General features: G+C 41.0%; 3 protein-coding genes across 3 annotated transcripts in view; 2 read left to right on the forward strand and 1 right to left on the reverse strand.

Moving 5' to 3' along the window:
- Positions 1–15,887, forward strand: part of LOC145439253 (zinc finger FYVE domain-containing protein 9-like) — a 29,397-nt gene extending 13,510 nt beyond the window's left edge. Inside the window, exons 7-19 of the mRNA XM_080316752.1 lie at positions 1,344–1,467; positions 2,134–2,207; positions 2,265–2,405; positions 4,763–4,967; positions 6,643–6,764; positions 7,529–7,657; positions 9,903–10,083; positions 11,482–11,671; positions 12,564–12,660; positions 12,719–12,831; positions 13,213–13,295; positions 14,104–14,368; positions 15,130–15,887. Coding sequence (XP_080172878.1) covers positions 1,344–1,467; positions 2,134–2,207; positions 2,265–2,405; positions 4,763–4,967; positions 6,643–6,764; positions 7,529–7,657; positions 9,903–10,083; positions 11,482–11,671; positions 12,564–12,660; positions 12,719–12,831; positions 13,213–13,295; positions 14,104–14,368; positions 15,130–15,312 — 1,907 coding nt within the window. The 3' untranslated portion in view covers positions 15,313–15,887. The remainder of the gene's footprint in view (positions 1–1,343; positions 1,468–2,133; positions 2,208–2,264; positions 2,406–4,762; positions 4,968–6,642; positions 6,765–7,528; positions 7,658–9,902; positions 10,084–11,481; positions 11,672–12,563; positions 12,661–12,718; positions 12,832–13,212; positions 13,296–14,103; positions 14,369–15,129) is intronic.
- A 2,007-nt stretch (positions 15,888–17,894) lies between these two features.
- Positions 17,895–22,362, reverse strand: LOC145439254 (integrator complex subunit 4-like). Its single transcript, XM_080316753.1, has 3 exons — positions 21,995–22,362; positions 18,559–21,170; positions 17,895–18,152 (listed from the first exon to the last, which is right to left on the reverse strand). Exons 1-3 carry the CDS (start codon positions 22,095–22,097, stop codon positions 17,985–17,987), a joined length of 2,883 nt encoding a protein of 960 aa, XP_080172879.1. The 5' UTR covers positions 22,098–22,362; the 3' UTR covers positions 17,895–17,984.
- Positions 22,363–22,502: 140 nt separating this feature from the next.
- LOC145439257 (small ribosomal subunit protein eS28-like) lies at positions 22,503–24,588 on the forward strand. The gene is made up of 4 exons (XM_080316756.1): positions 22,503–22,652; positions 22,818–22,865; positions 24,191–24,323; positions 24,494–24,588. Exons 1-3 carry the CDS (start codon positions 22,620–22,622, stop codon positions 24,311–24,313), a joined length of 204 nt encoding a protein of 67 aa, XP_080172882.1. The 5' UTR covers positions 22,503–22,619; the 3' UTR covers positions 24,314–24,323; positions 24,494–24,588.
- Positions 24,589–24,985: the final 397 nt, after the last annotated feature.

Consider the following 24,985-nt stretch of genomic DNA (forward strand, 5'->3'; position numbering starts at 1 on the left):
CAATTTTGTACATACTTAGTATTTATACGAGCCGTGGCATATCCCATTACATACATTTCGCAAGAAACAACCTGCTCTTGCAACGCCTTGTTATTAGAAAGTGCTTCGTGGATCTAGGTTTACTTTAGCTCGGGGCCGAAACAGCACTTCGGCAGCCCCTCCCTTAAAAACACATCGGTCCGGGGTCCCCATAGGGTGATAAACCAACTTTTTCACCTCGTTCTGATAGAAGTCAACCAAGATGGAAAAAGGCTATGCATAAAGTTTAGACAAAATCATTCTTAAGCGTATGGAGCAAGAATTCCCGTAACAATGCTTGTAGTCTTGGTCCTGGTCGAAGCAAACTGCTTTGCGATGTTGGAATCTGGGGATATTGCTTTCAACAATTGCAATGTGCAATCGTTGTAGAGAATCATTTCTGGTGTTTGACAGTATGGAATGCCCAGGTACCCGCAGCAGCAGCTGCCTAGGAGTCATTGGTCGTTGGTGTTGATCGACTTGTGAAAAGATTATTCATTGACTGGCTCAAATCAATCATAATGACACACTTCTTGTGTTTTGGGGTATCTGATGTGAGTTGAAACGTGGTGCCGCTGTTTACTATACTATAATGACGTCCGCTGCGATAGCTTGGTACAGCCGAAACTACTGTCCCATTCACTGCCCTAGCTATGTCACCACTTAGAAGTCAAATCATGTAATGTGTGTGCCACGGGAGTTCTTTTCATATATGATGTCATGAAATCTCGACGCAATAGCATAATTTAAAGAATATTCTGCAACACAGATACCCGAGGAAAACGATCGAAGTACTGTGGTTGTTGAAAATAAGACAAAATAAGGACACAAGTCGAAAATAAGGACATTTCTTAGAAATAAGGACAGTTGAGTTTTCTAAGACGTGGCCCTTGAAAATAAGGACAAATCTTAGAAATAAGGACGGTATGGCAACCCTGATTATATGCCAATGAACAATGAACATATATGGAAAGCGTGAATGACTATTTCAGATCAAATGCGCCTTGTACAGCGGCGACCGATGTTACCACATATTTATATATCTCTTATTGAACAACTAGGCTACATATAAATTCATGGATTTTACACTCAAATTTCTATAGTGCATGATGCCCGATTTCGTTCTCAGCACCACACAACCGCCCAGTTTAAAGCCAGCGCCCCCTTCGCCCACTTTGGGCACTTTGGGTATCAGTTCAACTACGATTCGTAGCATGTCTTGGGACCCCCTATTGCGTAGCCCATTCGTCCCTGTCAATGAGTACTGTATGACCCCGAATTCATCGGTTGTGTAGTGATTTTTTAATGGTAGCCTCTTTGTTCAGATGCAGAGGTCGAGGGGGCTGTAGCGGGGGCGGCTGTCAGAAGTGTGCGTTTTTCTGATGGCACGAGGCCAGAGCATCCGGATGAAACACCAACAACGCCGCCTCCTCCCACAAGAACCAACAGGTGGGCACAAATATTATTCCACACTGTATCACTCAGCCTGCATTAGGGCGTGGCAAAGTCATGTATCTCGATAATTCAATTCCAAGTCCAGCATTCCAGTACCACCGATTATGACGGCATAACAGTAACAATGGCGTATATTGGTTCACATTCGTATCTTTCTGAAGCCACATTGAAAATAATGCTGATCACACGTCAGTTTGTGAAATTGTGATTTTGTAGTTATGAACCATTGTGAGGGCCTATCACGACTCTGCAGGAATGTCGCTCCATGAATAACGGAATGATCGCAGTGCTGTGATGTGACTCGGTGCCTGAATGTAGATTCCCTCTAGACGTGTGATCTTTTCTGGGGAGCTTTCACTAAGGCAAGAAGGTTTGATGCAATCCACAGTTGGATCTGCGCAAAACGGAGTACAATACGTCCAATTTGATTCCGAGTACCCGAGCCCAGCATTGGGGTATCTCTCTTTATGTCATTAAGCTTATGACATCATACAGAGTGAGGTGTACTTTGAAAGTTCAAATATATTATTTGTGTGTGACTTCAAAGCACCAGAGGTGGTCAGTAACTAAGTATTTCTACTTCTTTGGGGTACTCAAGTCGGTCAAGATGGTCTTTCCCTTTGACTTGGTTGCAGTGATCACGAGTAATTTCAATTTCAGACTGAGGCGGAAGCACGGAGCTAAAATCGACCAGACGCAGTTTGACGCTGAAACTCTACCTCCCGCTATTATTGGTCTGTTGTCGGTGGCTGTGTTGTCGTGTGTGTTTACGCCGAACCTTTTCCTTATAGCTCATGGAGAAGACGGAACGTTTGCAGTGCAGAACAATCCGGACTTGGGCGTCTTGCTCGACCTCTTGGAATCCGGGAGTAAAAATCCGCAGACTTTCGTGCTGAATCCGAATTTGTTTGTGCACGTCAAATTTGTTTCCCGTGAGTAGTATGTTTTCATTATTGAATTTCTATTGCCGGGCTGCTGTGTAATATGTGAACTGTGGTATCTACTTTTTTCTTGATCCTGTAATGCAATGCCAAATTACAACTTGCTCATACAACATATCCCCATCCCAAGCAGTATTTACATCTGAAATTTACTGCGTAATAAACTGCTTTTGAAATGTAGGTTAAACCTTCCCTTTATACCTTCCTTATCCACATCAGTCGGGCGTCGGGCACAGATAGGCTATAATGCTTCAACAATTTCGTCACATTTGGATCAAAATGCAAACATCTAAAAAACAGGATGTGCTGGCAAAAAAATTAGGGCATATTTGGAATCAGGGGGGGGGGGGAACCTTCATCTAATCGCATATCCGTTTGAAATTTGCTGTTGACCAGTGTCATTGACTACTAATCAGTTTACAAGGCAGTGCTTCGAATTTCATTTTCGTATCATTGCTGTGACATTATTTAGTGCATTGATGATATTTTATAATACTTTTGGTAAGTGGAGAACGTGAAATATCGAACTCTTGAAAAGGTTTTTCTTGCTGTAGTTAGATGAGCTGGAAAAAATTTCTCCTGGCTCCTGTATCATTGTTCTCACTCTTATTGCGTTACCTATGCTCCTAATTTGTAAAGTCACAGTATTTTACTATTTTCCACACTTACAAAGCCATCTGATAGTATTTACAAAGATTCTGGTGTCATAAAAAGAATGACAGTGAACTTCCAACTCTTGAAAGTAAAACCCTACTACAGTTATCTGCTTCCAGTTCAGTTGCACCATAACCTGCTTTTCAAGTGTGTTTATATTGCCTACCTTAGTCATCCCGATCACTGATGGCTGCCTTGTGATGCAATGTCATGTGATTTCAAGATAGCCATTGACAAGATGTACTGTCTGCCATCACTACAAAATAAATGGTTCTGAAAGTGTGTTCGGCAGACATTTTTGTGGTGCAAGAAGGGTTAATCACTTCATTAGGTTTATGGCATGACTTTCATTTTCAAATAAGTTCCCTTACTCACAGACAAATTTATGATGCCTCCCTATCCGATAGTCGGAATTTGTTAGCATACCTGTAGTCCTAAACTAAGCACGCTTTTCCTTGGTGTGATAGTATAATTTCACAGCTTATCAGTGTTTTAGATGGCTGTTTTAAACAATCTTACTTACCTAGATACTACAGAAGTGGGATTAGACTATGAATAGTCAGAGATCACTGGCCTACAGTATCCAACGTTTATGATGGAAAATATCATCCTGCATATAGTCACATGCTATGCGCTTTCCTTTGGCGCACATCAATAATTTAGGCATTGATTAATTTGTTTGAACATGATTGCTAGCCGGTCCGGATGGCAAATATCGTTTTACGGACTTACCTCCACTATTTCGTAGGATAAACGTTGGTTGAAATCTTGAAAATTCGAGGTTAGTTGGATAAAAACTGTATTGTTGTAAACGCTTCATTCAAAACTAGTGCTGGTAATTGTTCACTGATTACCATAACTACAAAGTAAATTTTTACGATAGCGTGTCCGACAGACATTTTTGTAAGGCCAAAAGTCTTATTGACTTCATTGCGTTGATAGTATGACTTTCCATTTATAAATCACTAACGCAGCACTTTTTTACTTCATATATGATACTTTGGCAACTGGCTAAAGTTCAAGATTGAGTATCATTGTCGGTACTTCCTATGAGACGTCATGTGAATAGACGTGATCTAAAGCTCCTGCTTGTTTGGCATTTTTGCTTTATCGATCCATTGGGGATTTCATTATTTATTGCAGAGATCTTTGATTCGTGCCCTAAGAATATTGTTTAGATTTGGGTTTCTCGGGGTGCTGTTTTTTGTTATAGTCTTGTAACGTTGCAAACACAACTTTAGGTGATGTATGTTTGGCAACGATGATCGGAGTACTATCAGGATCAAGTATCAATTGTCATGATTCGAATCAATTTCTACTGAAATTTTGCTTCTTGTGTCACCAATTGTTAGATTATCTACAAGATTAAGAGTTACTATACAATTTTCCCATCAATGTAATTCTAAACACTAAATTGGTCGTATAGCAGCATCCAAAGCGTGGGGTACAAAGCTATGCATGTTGTGGAAATGACATTTCCGCCTAGCCGTGATCAACCCACACCATTGTCACAGAATGTACTGAAGAAGTTGGTAGATATTTCAAGCTCCTACCTCATCCACACACCATACTGAAAATTGTCATATTGAGTGGTACTCATCTCTAGGTTTAATACTCAATGCAGAATGGAATCAATGAAGTATTGAATCAAGTTGTAGCCACAGCGTCTCTATTAAATTTTGTCTCCCGTTTAGATGCGAGCAGACAATGCTGGTGTTACTGGTCCGAAGGAATGGACTGCGTTGGCCAACGCGAAATTGCGATTGTTCTGGAAAGGCAAGGGCTCGGAGACAGGCAGATTTCGCGCGATGTGTTTGTGTTCTATAAGCACATATTCGAGCGGGCCAGGAAAGGAAGGATATTTAACACTGCAGACTATATGCCAAAGACTGTCATGGGGTAAGTGGTGTCGTAGTTACTAATATAGTTGGGCCTACTCGCATACATTACATTACATCGAACGTTTCTATGTGTGATATTCTCTTCCTGTGTACCATATGTACCAATACGAATACCTAATCGGTGACCTGTTGATCTCAACTCAGACATTGCAAGCACAGAGATGCTTTCCGTTGTGGTTTGGGGGCAGCAAACCGATATAACCCTAGATTGTTACAAAGTTTTATCCATGCATCCAGCATACACACTTTCCCCAGTAGCTGGAATGTTGAAATTGATCATCTTCTTTCTGTTAATACGAAGACGAAAATATTGTGATCCTGTATTGTATCATTCAAACTTTGAATCAATGTTTACCTCCGAAAAGCTGTCTTGTTGTTCTGTTCATTGTGTACAAATGAACTCGGTTACTTGAGACAAAGGATTGCTAAATATCAAATGCCACGTGTCGGTATTTCGAAGCCTTCCTAAGTTCCTATCTGCTGTTTCGTTGTTCCTGTGTTGAATTGTCTTGCTTTTTACTCTGAATTTAGAACCGCAATGGTAAGATGCGTCCATTTCACGTATGACAAACGTACTGAAATTTCATGTAGAGATTTTATGCTTTGGGACTGGTTGGCATAATGTAGGCTTGGATGATGTGAGCGTGCAGTAATTATGCGACATTTATGAAAAATTAATGTGTTGTTCTGCGTCGAGTGGGAATGTGGATTATGTATCGCAGTTATATTTAGAAAGAAAACAAAGTTTTATCGATTCCGCTTATTTTGTATGCATTATTCTGTGTTTGGCGCGTCCCTGACCTGATTGTTATGTTTCGCTAGTGATTTAATCGTACATGCACGCCTGATATGGTCTTTTGAAAACGTGCGTGTGTTGTAACCAGCGGCGGTCAGCACCGATCTACTTCTTGCAAATGGCTACTACTTGTACTGGTGTAGAAGACGACATGTCAACATTGCTTATACTTGTGTACCAACAGTGACTACTTGAAATATCACTTTTTGTCTTGGTCTATAAAAAACTCCGCCTCGAAATCACAACCACCTCAACTATTCAGTCACAAAGACTTCATACTGACGCAGTAGTGAAACGAGTGTTCTGAGTTTAGCGATACTAAAAGTGTTGTCTTGTCTGGTCTAATCTCACTTTCTCAAAATAATCTAAAACCTTCCCTAGAGAAAAGGAGGGAGAGGAGGGATGTTTTGAAAACAGACTATATTCTAAATTCCGGTAGATTAGTTAGTTTAAATCAATGTACAAATGCAAATGCAACAAGGATCAGATAATCTTGCTCTTCTTAACGTCTCTATACGCATAACAATATGCCAGTTATGGTACATTAATATATAGATTTAGATATATTTTTTCCAACCCAACACCGATCTGTGAATAATGACTTACTCACAAAGCAGGGTTGGGCCATACTCTAGTATGACAAATGGCTAATTAAAACAATTTAAGGTCGTCTAGACGTGTAAAATAGATTTCAGAGAAACAGGGAAACAGATTTCCCTCTGCTAGAGAACAGGGAGGGATTTTAAAAGGGGATAGATTCGAGCTTGCAAGTGGGTGGAAGGTTCTCCGATCATTCCCCATTGCCTGCGCCACTGTGTGCACCCTTGCCTTGCGTGGTTCCGTGTTATCGGTATGTAAGATTTTTTTCTGTTCGCAGCATGGAAGAACACGAGGAAATCTTCGATTTAGATCGGAACGCCGGGTTTTTGTTCGTGCAAGCCACGTCGCAGTCGCTGGAAGGTTTTTCCTGTTTGAAGAAAAAACTTTACACGCATTGCGGTCAGTGAGATCCGAGTTTTTTTGGCTTCGCTTTACTCGTTAATCTCCTTGGTGTTTGCGGGAGATGAGCTTACCCGAACTTGCCCAACACGAATTTTGATACGGTCCGTCGGGACAGTGGGCACTACTGCTTTTTTTTACTTCATCGGATTTTTGAAAAGTCCAGGAGATTCGAAAGTTGACTCTGGTGTATGCGACTGTAAATAGGTTATGTCAGCAACATGTAGGCAGGAGTTTCTGAATGAGGCATATAGGGCTTTTGGCTCGTAAATTCTGATTACATCTACGGTTGTTACGTAACAGTAATCCACGTAGAAATGATGAAATACAGAAATATGCCTGAAATTATGTATTTCCGACGCTCCTGTTTGCCCAAAACATAATTCCGACCTGGCAACATTTTCTGAATGGGTGATCCTGTGTCGAATTGTTCACCAGCTGAATGGCGAGAGTAGACACAGACTCCAAAGACTTGCAGGAATTGAATCGTAACCTGTATTCTGCACACAAAATATGGTGACACCTGTGTCGCTGCTCTCAAATATCCAAAGGCTAATCGACTTACCATTTGCCTTTAAATGAATCGATGTGTGCCACTTGTTGTAGAATGTACCGCCTACACTGTTACCATCTCTCGCATTTGTGGCCGTGACGTCATCATGTCGGTGATGTCACAACTACAAAGTGATGTCAGCAATGAAAAAAATTTCTGCCTATATACAGATTGACTGAAAATATCTTGAGAATTTTACTTTGTTTAACAGACGACACGCAGACAGTTGATGAACCCGTTAACGGGATGCTCTTTGCAATACTCGTCCAAAATCCCGAAGTGCCTTTGGCGACTGTATTTCCCTTGCGGTTAATGCTCAGGCTGGGCATGGAAGTCAAACGTGAGTTTTTTATGCGCTTTAGCAGTAAACTAACGCCGTTGCGTTTATGTTTATAATAATTTGCAGCACTGCTACCCGTGTGGAATGTCTGAGATTAGTAGTCTGCTGGGCATGTGGGCAATGATGTACCGGTTTTTAAAGCTTTTCTTTTCTCTCTTAAGTTGTGTTTTATCACTGACAAAAGACGCATCTTAAACTGCACTCTAATCCTGAATGTTATTCCTTTCCCTTAGTTGTGAATGATACTCAAATACAATCAGAAGTAATAAGTTACTGTAAATTTATGAGGTCTGTGGTCTGAGTGAATAGGTTGCGATTACACTGGTCAACAAAATGAAAACAAATTTTTAGGCAGAACATATGAGAGCCGTTTCTGGGGTTTTTGAGGTTGCTGATTACGAATATCACATTAGTTTTGTCAGATTGGCTATTTGTCAGGAGATATTTACACCCCTAAAAACGCCCAAAATTACTGTTTTTGCCCCTAAATATTTCACTGGGTACGAAGAAAATCATAGTTTTTTCTAATGTTATACTGCGTTTAATTAACTAATTGACTATAAAGAATCCTCATGTCATTCTAAGTCGTTCTATCAATATTAACAGGACAAGATGCGAAATATTTGTTTGTCAAAAAAGCAGTTTTTGAAGCCTAAAATTTGTACTTTTGCACAACGGAAATACATATTCTCCTGTATCAATTGGTCATTCTACCAGGATTAAAGATGAGTATAAAACTATAAAATTTGTCCTTGTAAGGCTTAACTACAATACTCATATGCGTCTCCTTTCTTTCGACTGGTAAATTGATAATTTTCCGCTGAGTCAACAAAGTGGGTATACCTAGTAACCCTATCAAACGAGAAGCTTGAATCTGGTATCTGGTATTTTCAAATACCGATGAAAGATTCCAATTTTACATTAAGAAGGAGTTCACTGCATGTAATTTCTCCTAAGATGTAGTAAATAAAACTTTTTAGATGATCATAAGCACCCAATAACAAACAGTTGGTCCGAAAATTCGTATCTGCGTATCGTACACTTGAGCACAAACATGAGCATAAAAGTTCGCTTCCTGTTCAGAAATCTTGATATATTTCTTGGTCATCTTGTTGATTAGCAAGGGGAGAGGTTCTACCAAGACATCAGAACAACAAAAGAAAGATATGAGGGCAAATGAGATGAACAATTGAACATATTATGTCAGACCATTGCCGCAAACTTTCAAGAAACTGCACTAAATAGCTTACAGGCGAAAATCTTACAAAAAAACAATTGTGATTTAAAATATATCAATAATATTATATTCCAACTGATTATTTCAACTTTACAATAGCTGGTTGACGTAAAACTGATTGAATTAATGCCACGTTATTTGAGTGTCAAGGTAAATACTTATGTACATGACTGGAATTTATTTATGTACATGATATCCGTGAAAATCTGTAACTATGATAAATCTATCACCCCTAAATATAGTCCTGTTGCTGTATTTTGATTTAAAAGAGTCTTCTGTGTGTAAAAATAACAAGTAGATTGAATTTCTAAACTTTATAGTACGACTGAGCCGATTTTATATCTAGTCATTATCGCGAAAATGGGAGATTTCGGTCAAAATAGCCCAATGGGTTATCTCCACAACAAGAGGCAATTTTGAAAAAACGGTCATATTCGGAATCAGTGCCCTTCAGAACCCCCAAAACCACTCTTACTTTGTCTGCCTAAAAAAATGTGTTGACCAGTGTTATGCGCAACAGACTTTTGCTTTCAAATTCTTGATAATCATCTTTGCAATTAACGTAGAATGAATGATGGTCCCCAAATGGGTGCAAGTTTTGAAATAACATTCCAGTTACCCCAGATTAGCTACGTTGCGAGTTTCATGCGATTTCCGCACATAAAGGTGATAGGAATACCTCCCCTTTCTACTCAACTAAATCTAAATTGTACAGAGTAAGTAGTTTGTCATGGATAATCTGCATAAGTGGACAAAACCTACCAAAAAGTAGAAGTACCTTTCTAACCGTCACTGTTTTAACTTCACTTGGCAGTCTTCACTTCACTGGTTTGAGTAATACCTTTGCTCGGTTAGTGTCAGGTGTCGGTTGGTGATTGTTGCCGCTAAAGTAACCTTGTCATGTAGATGCACCTTACCGTCGGTTGACAATCAGCGTCCTATCACCCTGTATGTGTGATTGTAGAGATGGCCTTGAACTAATCATGTTGTATCGACGCGTTTTTTCAGAGTATCCGTGTCCGTTGTTTTCGATACGTCAGCGAGACGCGGTTTTTCAAGAAATCGGCCACACCATTCTCGCGATACTGTGCGATTTCACCCACTTCAAGTACAGGATCATCGGAGTGCCCGGGCTCAGGGTCGTGCTGTCGTCGGACGGCAATATCAGCGTGCAGATTCCGATGAACAGGTAATTGATGAGTTCGATTGCTCGTTATCAGTTTTGAGTGTTTTGTACCATCACCAGCAAGCGTTACAAATAAAATTAGGGTTGGACAAAATTGAATACCTGAGCAATTCAATTCCGAACCGAGTATAAGTATGTAAGTATTGTGATATCATAACAGATTGGATGATGCGGAAATTATAATATGTACCTTTTGACCACATCTGGCCATCATGGCATTAAAGATAATTTGGTATTTTTTCAAACGTCATTTTCATTGCACTTTGTGACAATGCGAGTTGATCACGACTTCTCAGAAATGTCGGTTGCACTTGCACTTACGTTTTACGTGTGTAGCTTTGTGCTGTGTTTTAGGTCCTTTGATACGAATAATCAAAGTTTCAAGGCTCCCATAGTGGATAGAAAGTATCTAAACTATAATTCTCGTTGATAGTAATATAAGTCTCAGTGCAGAGAAGCGTTTCATTTTAGTATTCGAAAAAATTATCTCTTAATTCTGAATTCGATTCATTACCATTAATACTCGAGTTCAGATTCATACAGCCTAGATTATTGAGTAGAAACAAAATAGTGGGGGATATTCATAGCGCTAGTGAACTTACACTGTTAGACTCAGTATGACAACTTGCCGTTGTATGACTGTGTCGGCATTAACAGGAACTTTTGTAGTCGCAGTTGGCTGCATCCTGTCTAAAGTGTGGCATACGCAAGTCGTTTTGAATCGCAGTGTGTGAACGCTTGTGCCTAAAACGCGTTTCATTGAAATAAGTTCCGTCGCTGGCAAAACTTCCTTCAACTGAGATTATGCTGATGAAGCAGGAATACATCACCTTTTTTAACACTCATCCCTTGATTTCTTCCTATTTTTTCGTTGACTCTCTGACCACGAAATTTGGTGAGCTGACGACTGAAAAAATCTATCACTCTTCCCCAGTACGATGGTTCCATTGCCACATTTACACCACTTCATGCCTAAAAAAGCTCGTCACTTTTCTGCAGCCCTATTCACGCCCTGATTATCAGCTGGAGTGCAAATATCGTTGCTCGCAGCGTCTTGGTGGCTAGTTTGACCTTTGAAAAGCGCTAAAAATCAGGCCAAATATCCACATAAGTCAATAATCATGAGAGATTTTGTATAGGCCTAGATGTAGTTCCAACATTGGCATTTCATTGACACCCCTTAATAGAGAGGTTTTCAACCTATGGACGATGGCGTTGGTTAATTTAGAGGTGAGCTACAAAGCATTGTCAAATTGAATATTGGGCCGCGACCACGAAAATGTGATAACCACCGTGTTAAAACTAGTCCCTGAGATTTCCATGGAGCCGAAGTTAAGATTCCCCGTGCTGAAAGGAAGGGATCGCTTAAATGTAACTTGATTGCCAATTTTCGTTTTTCAGATTTCGCGATACCGTTAGGATCATGAACAGCTCCAACGAATCGGTGCTGGCGATCGGCGCTGGTTGTTACGGCCCAAAAATTGTCGGTACGGACTCCATCTCCACTGTCGACGCGACTTGCGACTCTCACCTCGTTTGCGTGCAAGACAAAGAAAGCGAGACTTATCACACGGAGATTTGTTCCATGAAAGTAAGATTTCGGGTTTTGGCCCGTGCGTGTTTTCGCTTGTAACACTTCGTTGCTGCCTCGATAACCTTGCAGTTCATTCCCATGTCCACGAAAAAGAGGACTCTATTGCTTCCTTCCTTTCTATTGCTGATTTATTGCAGTGAACTTTTCCGTGAGCTTTTTTTTTGCTGTGTTTTCTACTTTCCTGTATGATGTGGCTGAAAGGCTAGAATTTGGCTGTACACGAGTATGTTTGGCCGCGGAAATTGGCGTCTTTTGCCGCGAAGGCTGAGTGCAGCCGAAAAGTTGACAGGTGTGTTTCAACAATGCTTGTTGCGTGACATTCCATTTAGTTTTGAGATCTATGCAGGGTTGTGATGACTCTACTCTACTCGAGATTGCGATTTTTTGGTGACTCGAATTGACTTGAGTCATTTTCTCGAGATACGCAAAATGTCTCGAGATTCTGTCGACCAAAACTGACATTTCGTTGTAATTTCGAAGAATAGTAAAGTTACCACGTTGTTGGTATTTCGCTTGTCGGTACTGGTACTTCATAATGCGACAAGAAACTGTTAAAAGTGAGGGAAATTGGTATATTATGAATGCAAAGAATTCGATATCACCAAGCAGAGGTGTAAAAAGTAGAATTAATTAACAAGACTTTAATTCGATACTGAACAGTCACCACAATACTTGGTCTTGTACTCGGACTTGACTCGGTGGTGAATTGAAAATCACTCGACTTGCCTCAAAACTATAAAAAGTAGCATTGACTTGTGACTTGGACCTTGCAACTTGGTTACCACACTGAATCTGTGTTCTGTCCACTCTCCTAGCAGACACATCAGTTTGATTCTAAAAGCGGCTTATAAAGCATGCCTTTTCCTACATTCGAACGCCTTTGTTTCAGAACGTCAAAGCCATCAACACCGGCGCTGCGTTTGTGATTTTTAACGGCTCCCTGAAAACGGACGGCAGCCACTCTGCGAAATGTGCAATAGTCGAAGGTTAGCGTCGCGATCAAATTTGTTATTGAACGCGTCGCGAAACGCGATCCCTTTTCAGACGGCGTCATGATTCAATTGTTACCTGAAAAGATGGAGCAGCTGCGAGGATGCCTGAGATCGATGGAAGACTTCGCCGTGCCGCTGGCCGTCAACTCTCAGAAGATTCTCGAGGTGAGAACTCGCTTTTAACCTGAGATTCGGTCAAGCACCTGACTTGGTGCAAAAAAAAACTGCAGACAAAGTACTTCTGCGTGCATCGTACACATTGCACATGGTATGTCTGGAACGGATAAACATAATAAATCCGCCCCTGGCCATTCCAGTTGGCACCCAAGTGTGCCTCGACATTGCGGATGAGAAGCACTGTATCAGTCCTTCGAACGAAAGACTCATCAGAGCGTGTATCACTGAAATTATCTGTAGTTTTCTATGTATGGGTGCATCGATATCCCCGTAGCAGTTGGACGTTGCTTGCATCTATGCGTAACTTACTTATTTTCCTGGCGAGCGGTAATGTTTACAAGCTGTTATTTCATTGCCATTCTGTTGCAGCTTCCATCAAGCGAGGAAACGAATTGCGAACCGCTGTCGCTCGAAGTCAAGTGGGTGGAAGATGATACCGCGTTTAATATCGGGTGAGTTTCAGTAACATTGTCTCATATTACCCTGTATCATATTGCGCAAAAGTCCGACCTCATAAGGAAAGAAGTTTCGGATTGTTGTTACTCATCCTGCAAACTTTCACATGATTCGAACCTACGGCCGACTCAAAGATTTTCAATATAGCGACATTGACTCGTGAAACTTCAAACACTCCTACTATATTCTTTACAGAACCCCGGCCAAATGGTGTATTCACATTGAAATGAACCCAAATATTTGAAACTAGAAATAGTGCATTGAGCTTAAACGCTCTCTCTGCCCCGATTATTCGAAATTAAATGCCCAGGTGACGTCATACGTTGTGATACGATTCTTGATATATAATGTTCTTTCCAATTACCCCTTACGAGTGTCAGCCGCAAAATGTTATGGTTCGTTTCGATATGAAAATAGCCTACAATTCAATTGTATATTGAAGTTCTGTACCTCCAAGAAGCTCTTTAGAACCCCAACTCTAACATTCCTGTAACATTCTGGATTGCATGTCATGCGTATGAAGGGTCGCCATTGAATTCGGCTGTTTACGGCATCTAATCTTCACTCACCCCTAACGAATATATTAATACATGCAGACCAAGTGCAGAAATAACCAAGTGCCGTACATCACAGTTCAGGATAATATTCAGTGAAACATTCATTCTTAATATTAATGCATAGCTTTCATAATAATAACAATAATAGTTAACATTTAAATCTTTTTTAACACAATAACATTTTTAGTGCTAAGTGCCAAATTCACTGGTAACCGTTTGAAGGACATTGTCATTTTTTCTTAAACAGGATGTTCAGCCCCATCGACGGCACCGCATTTGAAGGCGTCGTGGGTTTCAACGTGCAGGGTCGTAGTGAGCAGAAAGGCAAGCGGCACGTCCTGCGGTGGAACCAGGTCTTCTTCTTGGCCAGCACGGGCAACCCGCTCGATTTGAGCCGTCTCGCAGAGCAAGTGGCCAACGGCTGTTTCATGGCTTTCGTACCGGTGGTACAGGAACTGGCCCGGCACAGGCTGCGGAGAATCGGCGTCAGGGTCACGATACATCCGGAGAACGTAAGCAGTATAGTTTCAATTCTATGTTCTCGACGTGGAAGCCTTGAAATCTTTATTGATTTGAGTACTAGAATCCAAATTGATTATTATTGGGCAATTTTTTTTGACGTGTAAAAAAGAAGTCATAAATTACGTTAAAATTAATTGTAATGATTCGAGTCGAGTAGTGAGAAATTATTTTTCAAATTCTGGAATTACATGCCCCTCTCCACTAAGAGTTAATTTATGAACAAAAATTATAGTTTTGATGCTATATCCCCATCATGGAAGCGGTGAAACCTCAGTTGATCGTATTACAGTACGTAAAACAAGTTCAAAGCTGCGCCGCACGTTAGTGGGAAAGAAATTTTCGTAAAATCTTGATCGACATAGAGTATAGTCGCAACGTGCAATGAAATAGGTGTGGTCGAAAAACACTAAATTATCTTTATGTGGGTTGGAGCTGGCATTAGTTCCTTTGTGGATGCATAAAAGCTACATATTGGAACTTTCCACAGTATATCGTATTATTCTTGTGGCGCCATACTAAGTGAGACTCAAGTTTTTGAATCGGATCCTCCTAATACTAGATTCAGAAACGAATCACTCAGGTGTGCCCGATTATTATACAGGACTAGCAGCAAGATTAGCTGGGATCGATGTTCAAAGCTCCTGATGGGTATTGCCTCCCAGACCACGAACACCTTACTGCAGAATTCCATAAACACTAATCTTCCGCGCATAGTTTTTCAGTTTTTCTCTACTAACAGGCTGTGTTTCAGGTCGGCTACATAGCCGGTGGGGAAAGGAAAGAACTGCCGCTGGCTTGCATGAACTCGTTGGACGAGCATCTCATACAGACTATTCACAGCGCCGCCAACAGCGTACCCGCTGAGCAGGAGGCTGTCGTTTTCGAATTACTTTTCTCCGTTTTACTAACCAAACCGACTTACAGAACTGCTTAAAAACCGGGGAAATATTATTCTATGCTGGAGAGTTTACCGTCAGTGTACGCATTGTAAAAACCGTTACGCCGCTGTAGATCCATAGATCGAATGGTCATTCTTGTCACGCATACATTTTTAAAAGTTAATATTAATATATTTCGCATTGACGATGAATCAGGCGCTATATTTTTGTTTGATCCCCTGTTATGTCGGTATTATGTCCGTTGCCTATTAGATATCTCAACTGCAAGTCTCGATATTACTGCTACAAAGTTTCATGTGATATATTGATTGAGGCGACTCCATGAGTGTATTGTTTTACATGGAGACTGACGCTGATAAAAGTATTACTTAAAAGATGTGGACCTCGTGAAAATCATTGCTTGGTGAAACTCGGGGTCTTTGCAATCCGACGTGGTATCTCTTCAATTTGCGGCCATATTATACATAGCGTTTACTGTTATCACTTTTGCGAAAATTAAGTTTCTTCTATCCACGCCTTTTTCTCGCTTAGCCCGGGAACTTTGTTTTCTTGATTGTCTTTGGCGAATCTTGCAATTTTTCATGCTAATAATACAACGAAAGGTAATATAGTTTGGACTGTGTCCGAGTTGTAGCTGTGTTCGCTTATTTGATAGGCCAGGAAATGTTGTTTTAGGCTATGGTGAAGGGACGTTGCAATACTTATTGTGGGTGCAGGTATTGATGCTGCAAGGTAGTGGCAATATAGTGCTCACAGGCAGTTGTTAAACCAAACCGCTCGAACACATTGTTGTATGGTATGCGCAGAGGCAGGGCTGTGGGGTCGGAGTTAATTCATTTTCCCTTGATGGAGTTGAGGATACAGAATTATAGTACCCTTTGGAGTTATTGAAAAAACAACTGGCTTGGATTTAAGTTAGTAAAAATCTAGTTTGAACTACCTTATTATGAAGCCTTCTGACAATAGCAAAAAGGTTTGGCGGCGAGAGGCTGTTCCAGAGTAGAGTAGTTATGTCGCCTGTTTGATGTCAAGATATCAATCATAAAAAGAATGCAAATCTATCCAATCACATTCCACTCGGAAACATTAAAAATATAAATGCTGAGAAGCTTGGTTGGAAATCTGTTGAAGCAAGAGTCAAACTACTTTGAGAACACTGACAGTAAGTAGGCGCAAGTAGACAAATCCTATTTGAGTATTTCGTTTCTAACCACCGCTTATTAGTTAGGCTTACCATATGAGAGTCTTTATTATCCAACAAAAATACATAACGAACAGACGGCAATGATGGTGGTACAGAAAATATGAATACACAGTATTCGGTATCAGATAGGAATGTTAGGTACGACCTTGAAGGTCACCTAGTCTGATCATGCCCGCATCAAACACGTACACTTCAGTGTTGGGATCAAGTCACTACCTTCGAGTCACGAGTCATTTCGAGTCATTGCACATTTTGATTCGAGTCAAGTCAAGTCAATCGATTTTCAAAGGTGACTCGAGTCAAGTCAAGTCACTCGATTTTTGGACGTGACTCGAGTCAAGTCGAGTCAAGTCAAGTCAAGTCACGAGTCAAGTCACAATTCAAGTCAAGTTGCCTTTTCGAAGTATGAGGCATGACAACGTCATTGCATTTTGCTAGCCGTCTGAAATACAGATTGAGTGGTCATTGATTTTGAACCGATGAACGAATATAGATTTAAATATACACGCAAGAAGGCTCTGTATCGCTCACACATACGTAGAACTGCTAAACCTCAGTTTATAGTTACCAGCCAATATAGACAATAGATACGAATTGATAAGATGCAATACAGTACGCATCTACAAATCTATATGATACAATTCGAGCCTGCGCCGATGGTTGAGGACAAATAGACTACATTCCAATTCAGTTTCAATAAAACAAGAGTTTTGGACGACAACGTAAGCTGCAAGCTTCGATCACTTCGTTTGCGGTCAATTTATTTGTGAGAGAGCAATGGAAGCTCAGTAAAACGCACGATCATTAAATGATTGGTCGCTCTCACGGGTTACACCAGCGTTTCGCGAACAATCCGAGCATATGCAAGATAGAGTGATTTTGATCGACACCGATCACTTGATGACTTGAAATTGACTCGAGAATTTTGCTCCGAGTCACGAGTCAATCCACATTTCTGATAGGCCGAGTCAAGTCAAGTCAAGTCATTTTAGCAAAGTGACTCGAGTCAAGTCAAGTCATTCGAAAAAGGTGACTCGAGTCTGACTCGAGTCAAGTCATGACTCGAGTCATCCCAACACTGGTACACTTGTCTCTATACAGTCTGGCTGTAAAAAATGTAAGTAAAAAAAAGGAAAATTAAACGATGGTAGCAAAAGATCAATAAAGCAATGCCCTCCTTTATAGCTTTGACAACCAGGGTGATGGACAGGGTGAACTAAAAATGACGCAAAATCTGTAATGCGGACGTTTGAGTGGGTCATTCTGGAGTAGGATTCCAAAATATAGTAGGGAGAGAGTATGTGTTTTTCACCAGTAGTGTTTGGTGCAGACTTAATGTAGCTGTGTTGCTAAATCCAAATTCCATGTTTGTCTTTCATGGGACAATCAATAAGTCATCAATCCACACCAGGCTTAAACACTGATTTCGTATTTATTCATAGAGTGAAAGAAGCAAAAAATAAACAGCAACAATTTGATGAATTGCCACGCCACGATATCGAGTTACGCCCGTAACACGGGCTTTGGATGAAGCAGCAACTCCACTGTATCAGACAGCGGCAAGACGTCAGTCGTTGGTTGGCCGTCATGGGGCGAGATCTTATCAAAGACCTTCACAAATCTGAGCTTCATCAGGCAAGCGTCAGTCCATTGCTGATGTCCGACTATCACCTGTAAAATGCAGTAACACATCATCAAATCAACCATGATGGAAATTTGATCATAAATTGTGGTGTCACGATCGTTCTTTACGTCATGACATATCAGTCTAATCAAGCTGCAAGGTAGCCTATATATCGTCTAGATGGAATCAAAGTAGCTTATGCCCAGTCTTCAAATTTTGAAGGTATACTTTTAAAACTTGAAAAATATCAAGTTTTTGAAAAATTTTCATTTCTTTTATGCCGTATCTTGGCCATTTAACCATGGATAAGATATGGCTGAAAGGTGATGAAAACTTTACATAAAAGTAATTTTCCAAGCATATGTAAAATGGACATAAGCTACTTTCTTACATTTCACTGTGCTGCGGGTAGGCATCTATCATCAAAACCTCACATAATATCCAGACACATACCTTCGTCGTAATCCTGTGTTCAGTTGAGGTAAATTTCTTAACATCTCTCGGCTGCAGACTGACCACATCGGAGGTAGAATCCGGATACAGCACTTCGATTTTCACATTACGAATGGGATCGTCCACATTACTGGCGGTAGCGTCAATATCGAGAGCCGCGGTGAGCCCGGCGCTTATGGATATGCTGCTGTCTGTCTTTGAAACTGGAGAATGTATCGATATTTTAGCTTCGCGAACTGTGTTGGAGAAGGTTACGTTTGAAACGCTGTAGTGCAGCAGCAAAGGCTGCAGTAGCTTCATTACTAAACTGTGTTTGGTCGGTTCCAATTTCAACACTTCGTTGAAGAGAGTTTTTGAGAAGGAATCGGGTTCTTGAGAGTGCGCTTCTAAATAGTCACGCGCGTCCGCAATCGCTTTGAGAAAAGCAGAACACCGCTGCTCCGAGGCGTGCTTGCTCTGTGACTTATGACCTTGCGTCCTCTGCATGTCTATCAGGAACTCGAGAGCGTGCGCTTTCAGCCTCATCTGCCTAAGCAGGGTGACTTCGCCTGTGCTCAGCCCGAGATACAAATGCTCTAATTCGAAAGTCAAGGTTTCTATACGTTTAGCGGCAGGTCTTAATGTCTCGAGCAGTTGTGTTGACGCAATAGCCGAACCTGACCACGACCTAGTGTCTAATATGTCAGACAGAAGTAGTTGCGCTTGCAGTAGCTTTGCCGAGCTGGCCGCTGTGGATGAAAGTTTCGGCATTACGCGTGCGATATGTTTCAAGTCGTTAATCGTGCATGTTAACAGACGTTTTTGCGTGTTCAAATCGTGCCGTTTAAGATTTTTCACTCTCTGCAAGGTACGTTCCAAAAATTCGCCTTGATCGTCAGACTGCGACGGTCCACGCGGCGGAGACCTCAGACACGTATCAGCTCCGTTTGCAAAAGTCATTAATTTCAACCCCTGCGGCACAAGCTCAGGAATGCTATCCCGCAAATACTGATAATGCCGAATCACATGCTCTGGGAACATTTGCATCATTTTCGGGCAGTCGCGGGCCGCGTTAAACACTAATATCAACACCCCAATGTACCCGGGATCGTCCATGTTAGGCTCGGGCATGTCAAAATACGGGTGGCACGATAGTAGATGTGGCACAAGCAGGTAGACTAGCTGGCCGTGATGCTTTCCTATACATTCGTAAGCCTTCCAAACTGATAACTTATCCTGCGGGTATTTGTTAAGATTTTTCAACAGTCTCATGATTGTGATGTTGAGACAGTATTTCGAAGTCAGGCTGCAATTACTCAAGAGCAAATGCAAGCCTTCGCGGATGTCTACTGAAAAGTCATCCATCCCAGCTAGAACGTTATCGAGCTGGTCTTCCAACAGGCAGACGTCCTGCATGATTTTGTGCAGAGAGTGCACAGCGTTGAGTCTGACCGCTTCTATCTCGTCGTTCAGGCAGTCTACTAAAAAGTCGAGGGCCGCTTGTGGAAAATTCGAAGCGCTACGATGGCACGCTAACTCTGTTAGAGAGTCTACGGCCGCCATGCGTACTTCCAACATCTCGTCTTCCAGCCCGTGTACGAAAGCACCACAGGCGCCTCCGCTCATTAACTGCTCCGATTCGGTGTCTACGTCTTTTGGGGCATCGTCTGCCCATTTCGCGCCAGACGAAAACTCCCCCACGTAGCCTTCTTTTGCTTTTTCGTTTAGCGACTTTTTCTTTTTGAGATCGGACATCAGTTTTTTGTCCAAGGTCTGGAAGAGAAATGAATTTCCAACAAGACGCATTGACCCTAATAGTCCAGCTGCAGCGGCGCGGACTTTGCAAGACGAATCGTTCACCATGTCACATATTTTAACGAACGCGTCGTCTACTAGTCGAATTTTTTCGTCACTACCAGCAATACGAACTCTATTCTCTGGGTACACGTTACTCGATATCCACACTAGCTTTAAAGCCACAACTCTGACAGACTCGTAATCATCAAGCAACGCAGCGCATGCTTGAGAATACACTTGAAACTCGAGCTTGTGCCGTCTTTCGTGGAGTAGTATCATTGCTTGCAGGGCGCTGCATCGTACGCGTGGTTCAGGATCGCTGAAAAAATTACCCACGACTGCCTGTAGGGTTGTTCTCTTCGACGTCTGGGAAGGTTCCGATTCGGATTTTATTTTACCGAGGCTTCCGACGGCGAGAAGGCATTTGCTTCTGACTAGGTGGCTCATGCTGCGCAGTCCGTTGTACGCTAATTTTACGATATCTTCGTGCAAACCGGACGGAAGCTGGACCGATTTTGCGCCGTCTAGTAACGTCGACCAGAGCTGTGTGATGACTTGATTTGATTTTTCTTTCTTGATGAATCCGACAATGTCTTTTAGTGTAGTTGTAAAGTTGAACTTGACGGTGAGACTCAAGTTTCCGATTAGCCATGCTATCTTCGTTCGGACTGATGAATCCTTTTCTTTGGCAAAGAGACCAAAGAGCTGTGTTACGCATTGTCTAGCTTCGTCGCTTGGAAGTGGGAGTACTTTCGAAAACTGTATCAGTTTTTTAAGCTTTTCATCGCAACTTTGATCGTCTCTCAGTTTGAGAGGTGGGTCGCGTTCAGACGCATCTGGAAAAAAAGTAGGCTACCATCGAGTTGATGTATAGAAAGGCAATAGAACTGAGACAAAGATAGTGACATCAAATAAACATAGGCTACTGGACAGATGTTAAAAACTTTGAGTTGTATTTATTTCATTGACTTGGTTATGAGTAGCCCTATATCATTTGATCAAATAAAGCATTTAAGGAATCATACCACTGAGGAAACTTACAATGCCCCAATTAGACTAACGTACAAGTATCAAACATTGTTGAGAGTTTTATTGATTCAAGAAATTCAGCTAATAGTGTCATTATATTTTTGCACTTCAATTGTAGTTCTTCCTAAATAGTCGTATACTTTTTCTTGAAATTTTACAGCACTGCTGCTATTGTATTTTGTTATCATTTACTTCATCATCATTGGTTTATTAGCAATTTTATCAGTTCAATACACCACAAAAATGCGATACAATGAAAAGATAGGAAGATGTCGAAGCGACTTGGAGTAGTCTTAAGGAATCAGATACCCACCTTGGTGGTTGATTAATAAGCATTTTGTCTATACATATAATAAATGAAAATTTGATTCCAGAATCAAAACAGTGGTTGATTTCGGCAATAAATTGCGTGTGACATAAGGGTTTCTTGCACTCAATAATAACTCAATGTAATTGATAGGAAAAATTGAGCGTGATGTTGCCACCAATTCCTCTCTGGCTTCTATTTTCATCAGTTGCATCATATTGTGAAGGCTTCTCTAGTCCTCAAATAAGCAATCAACCCCGATAATCTATATTTGTACATTGGCATCTCAATCCGTTATTTTTCAATATAATAACATCGACTCACGTTGTTTCTTTCTGGTTAGCCGTAACCTTTTTAGCGGTACATTATCGCCTTGTATAACATGGCTAAACTCTTCGCACGCTCTCTTCTTCAGGTGAACAGCCATTCTTCACAGAATTGCTGCCAACCTACTATGCATTAATATAAAATAAGTATGGCCTACTTTGTTGTTATTGAACTCTGGGTCGGTTCGGGGAGCGTCGTGTGCACCGCTAACGATATTTAGTGATTGATGTTTACTTTACAATCAAACCACGGAAATTGTTTCAGGAAATAGTGCCTCTCCTCTGATATGGACAAGACACCTGGACCTGGACAGAACTGGAATGGATCTGCGGGCCACGGATCGATTTGTGCACCAGCTGTCAGCCAACAGATTTGCGAAAAACACAAAAAAAAATTGACATGGGCGAGATGAATTCATCAGTAAAAACATGATATCAAAATCTAATTTTTCAATCAATACAAGTATCAAACAAGAATTAAACAAAAATATTTTTTTTTCACGAAAATGGGATACCTTTATTTCAGCATATTCACTAGGCGTGACAGAAAAGTTACGCATGGATAACGACAGTGTGTAGTTTATCATTTTGGTCACGTGATAGCTCTTTCTGAACACGGCAACATGGATCGCGGTGCTGCTGCTAAGTTGGCTAAGGTATATTTATGATTTTGGCTTTGTAACGGTACTTATGACTGTGTATACGGAGGAATTTAGTGCTTCCTACGATCCGTGAGTTCGCCGAGAGCAAGCGTGGGGATTTTTCGTTCTGCTATTCATTTTTGACACGAAATTGAAGATCATGTTTTTTCGTCTTTTCAGGTCACAAAAGTTATTGGACGTACCGGTTCTCAGGGACAGTGTACACAGGTAATTGATTGTAATTGTACTATATTGCCAGATCGTGATTTTCAGTGGACAATGAAGTAATTGAAATTTACTTAGTGATCATGATCATATGGGAAGCGGATTGAACCAGTAGTACTTGATTATCGTTTCAATGCAGTTGCAGTGACTTTTGTGGGGCAGACAGATAATGAATATATTCTTAGCCCTTGCATGTGCTCCGGTATCGAAAGTTATTCATGTTTCATTGAATGACTTAACACCTTGCGAGCTATAGCAAATTTGTCAAGTAAGACTTCCGTCAATGTTTCACCATACGGTGGCGGATTTAGCCTTGAGGACATTTTACGCATCAAATTTACAGTGTCGGATGAGTGATATATTGAGCTGGTGTAACATAATTTGAGCCGTATTACTATTGAACCAATTAGGGTACGTCTTCATGTCAAGCAATACAGTCATCCTCAAGATTACCGGACCACGACTGACCTATCAATCTCGCTTCCCATGACATGCCGCCCTATTTCTTGCCGCTTTCTTTTTCTATACTATCTTCTTTACTTTCATTCAGTGTGCGTGCCTACTCTTTACATCGCCTAGGCCCTAGGCCAAGGTGGGTGTATGATTCCATACATAGGCTACTCCAAGTCGCTTCGGCATCTTCCTGTCTTCTGTCATTGTATCACATTTTTTGTGGTGTATTGAACTGATAAAATTGCTAATAAACCAATGATGATACTTCCACGATGTTTCCTATAGTTGGGTTACAAAAGCCATAGGCCCATGGCCATGCCATCTCTCTGTCACTGACGATTTGATTTTGATTATTTTCAGTCTTGTATTGACAGCTGTGCATTCTAAGTCCAAGTCATTGCGTTGACTCCTCAGTTTTGAGTTGAAATTGTTGTTAAAACCACTTTTTATAACCATGTTTGGCGACCTCGAATTTAAAATATATCAATTTTTAACAGTTTCTGGCCGCATTTTCAAGTACCAGTACCAATAGGCGAAATACCAACAGTGTGGTTACTTTAGTATTCTTCGAAATTACAATGAAATGTCAGTCTTGGCCTTCTGTGTCTCGAGTCATTATTACAACCTTGGTTAAATGTGTCTTCTATTAAGAAAAGTGTAGTGAGCAATCAGTCAATCACTACAACAGTTACACCCCGCTTATATTCCTCAATTCTCATTATGGAAGAAAATTTAGATGCTTGCGAAAGAGACGAGTTGTATTGTTCAAAATGCTCAACAGTAAATCTTGGAACGTGTTTCAGATTGCAATAATTATTATTTGATATGATGCTAAGCCGAAGACATGATTAATTTTAATTGCATGACATTGACAGGTTCGAGTCGAGTTTCTCGATGACTCTGGTCGATCTATTATCCGAAATGTAAAAGGACCAGTTCGTGAAGGGGACATCCTCACTCTATTGGAATCTGAGCGAGAAGCCAGAAGGTTACGATAGTACTGTCAAGGTAAGTTGTTTGCTCACTTCGACCCAGTTTTTAATGAATGTTATTTGAGTCTTGATACGTCAGGATTTATCTGTTCTGATGAATTTTTCAGCATAAAATCCCAATAAAATCTTCTTCACTGTTGGTGCTGTATTTCTGCTAGCGGTTGAATTGTATCTCTTTTGTTACAGACTTCGCGATGGCCGGTGACATCGATCATGTGTTCAGCACATGAATACCTGGACGTCTCACTTTATTCCAACATCTGAATAAAACTGACAAGATATTGCTTTGTGCTGAGCTGGAAATGATTGAGGGTGGAGTGACATATTTTAAGGGACTGCAGGAATGATTATAGATAGGAAAATGATCAGACCTGTAGTGACCAGGACAGAGTTGGGCAAATAACTATAACTAGTGCTGGGCAATATCGAGTATCAACCATTACGATGGCGCCGCAGTGTGGGTGGTTTGGAAAGCTCAAATACGTAAATTTTACACGACCACAGAGAATATGTCAGTTCTAAATACTAAAGATCAACCATATGCCTATTTCATTGCACGTCGCGACAATGCTACTTCTAGTGCAGGCAATACTTGGATATTATTGTGAATCAGGACGCTTCTACTGCACCTCCAGCTGTTGATTATTCAGTAACAAGTACGGCTCAACCCAAAAACTG

This window comes from Botryllus schlosseri, chromosome 5 (assembly GCF_051294905.1).
Source record: "Botryllus schlosseri isolate E-star chromosome 5, Bs_hap1, whole genome shotgun sequence".
Lineage (NCBI taxonomy): Eukaryota > Metazoa > Chordata > Ascidiacea > Stolidobranchia > Styelidae > Botryllus > Botryllus schlosseri.

Bases quoted from the DNA above. Each gene is read 5' to 3' on its own strand.
- LOC145439254 (XM_080316753.1), bottom strand. From the start codon at position 22,097: ATGGCTGTTCACCTGAAGAAGAGAGCGTGCGAAGAGTTTAGCCATGTT. The intron at 21,171-21,994 runs GTGAGTCGATGT...CTTTTTTTCCAG, and splicing joins GCTAACCAGAAAGAAACAAC to ATGCGTCTGAACGCGACCCA. The intron at 18,153-18,558 runs GTATGTGTCTGG...TGCATTTTACAG, and splicing joins AACACAGGATTACGACGAAG to GTGATAGTCGGACATCAGCA.
- LOC145439257 (XM_080316756.1), top strand. From the start codon at position 22,620: ATGGATCGCGGTGCTGCTGCTAAGTTGGCTAAG. The intron at 22,653-22,817 runs GTATATTTATGA...TCGTCTTTTCAG, and splicing joins CTGCTGCTAAGTTGGCTAAG to GTCACAAAAGTTATTGGACG. The intron at 22,866-24,190 runs GTAATTGATTGT...TGACATTGACAG, and splicing joins CTCAGGGACAGTGTACACAG to GTTCGAGTCGAGTTTCTCGA.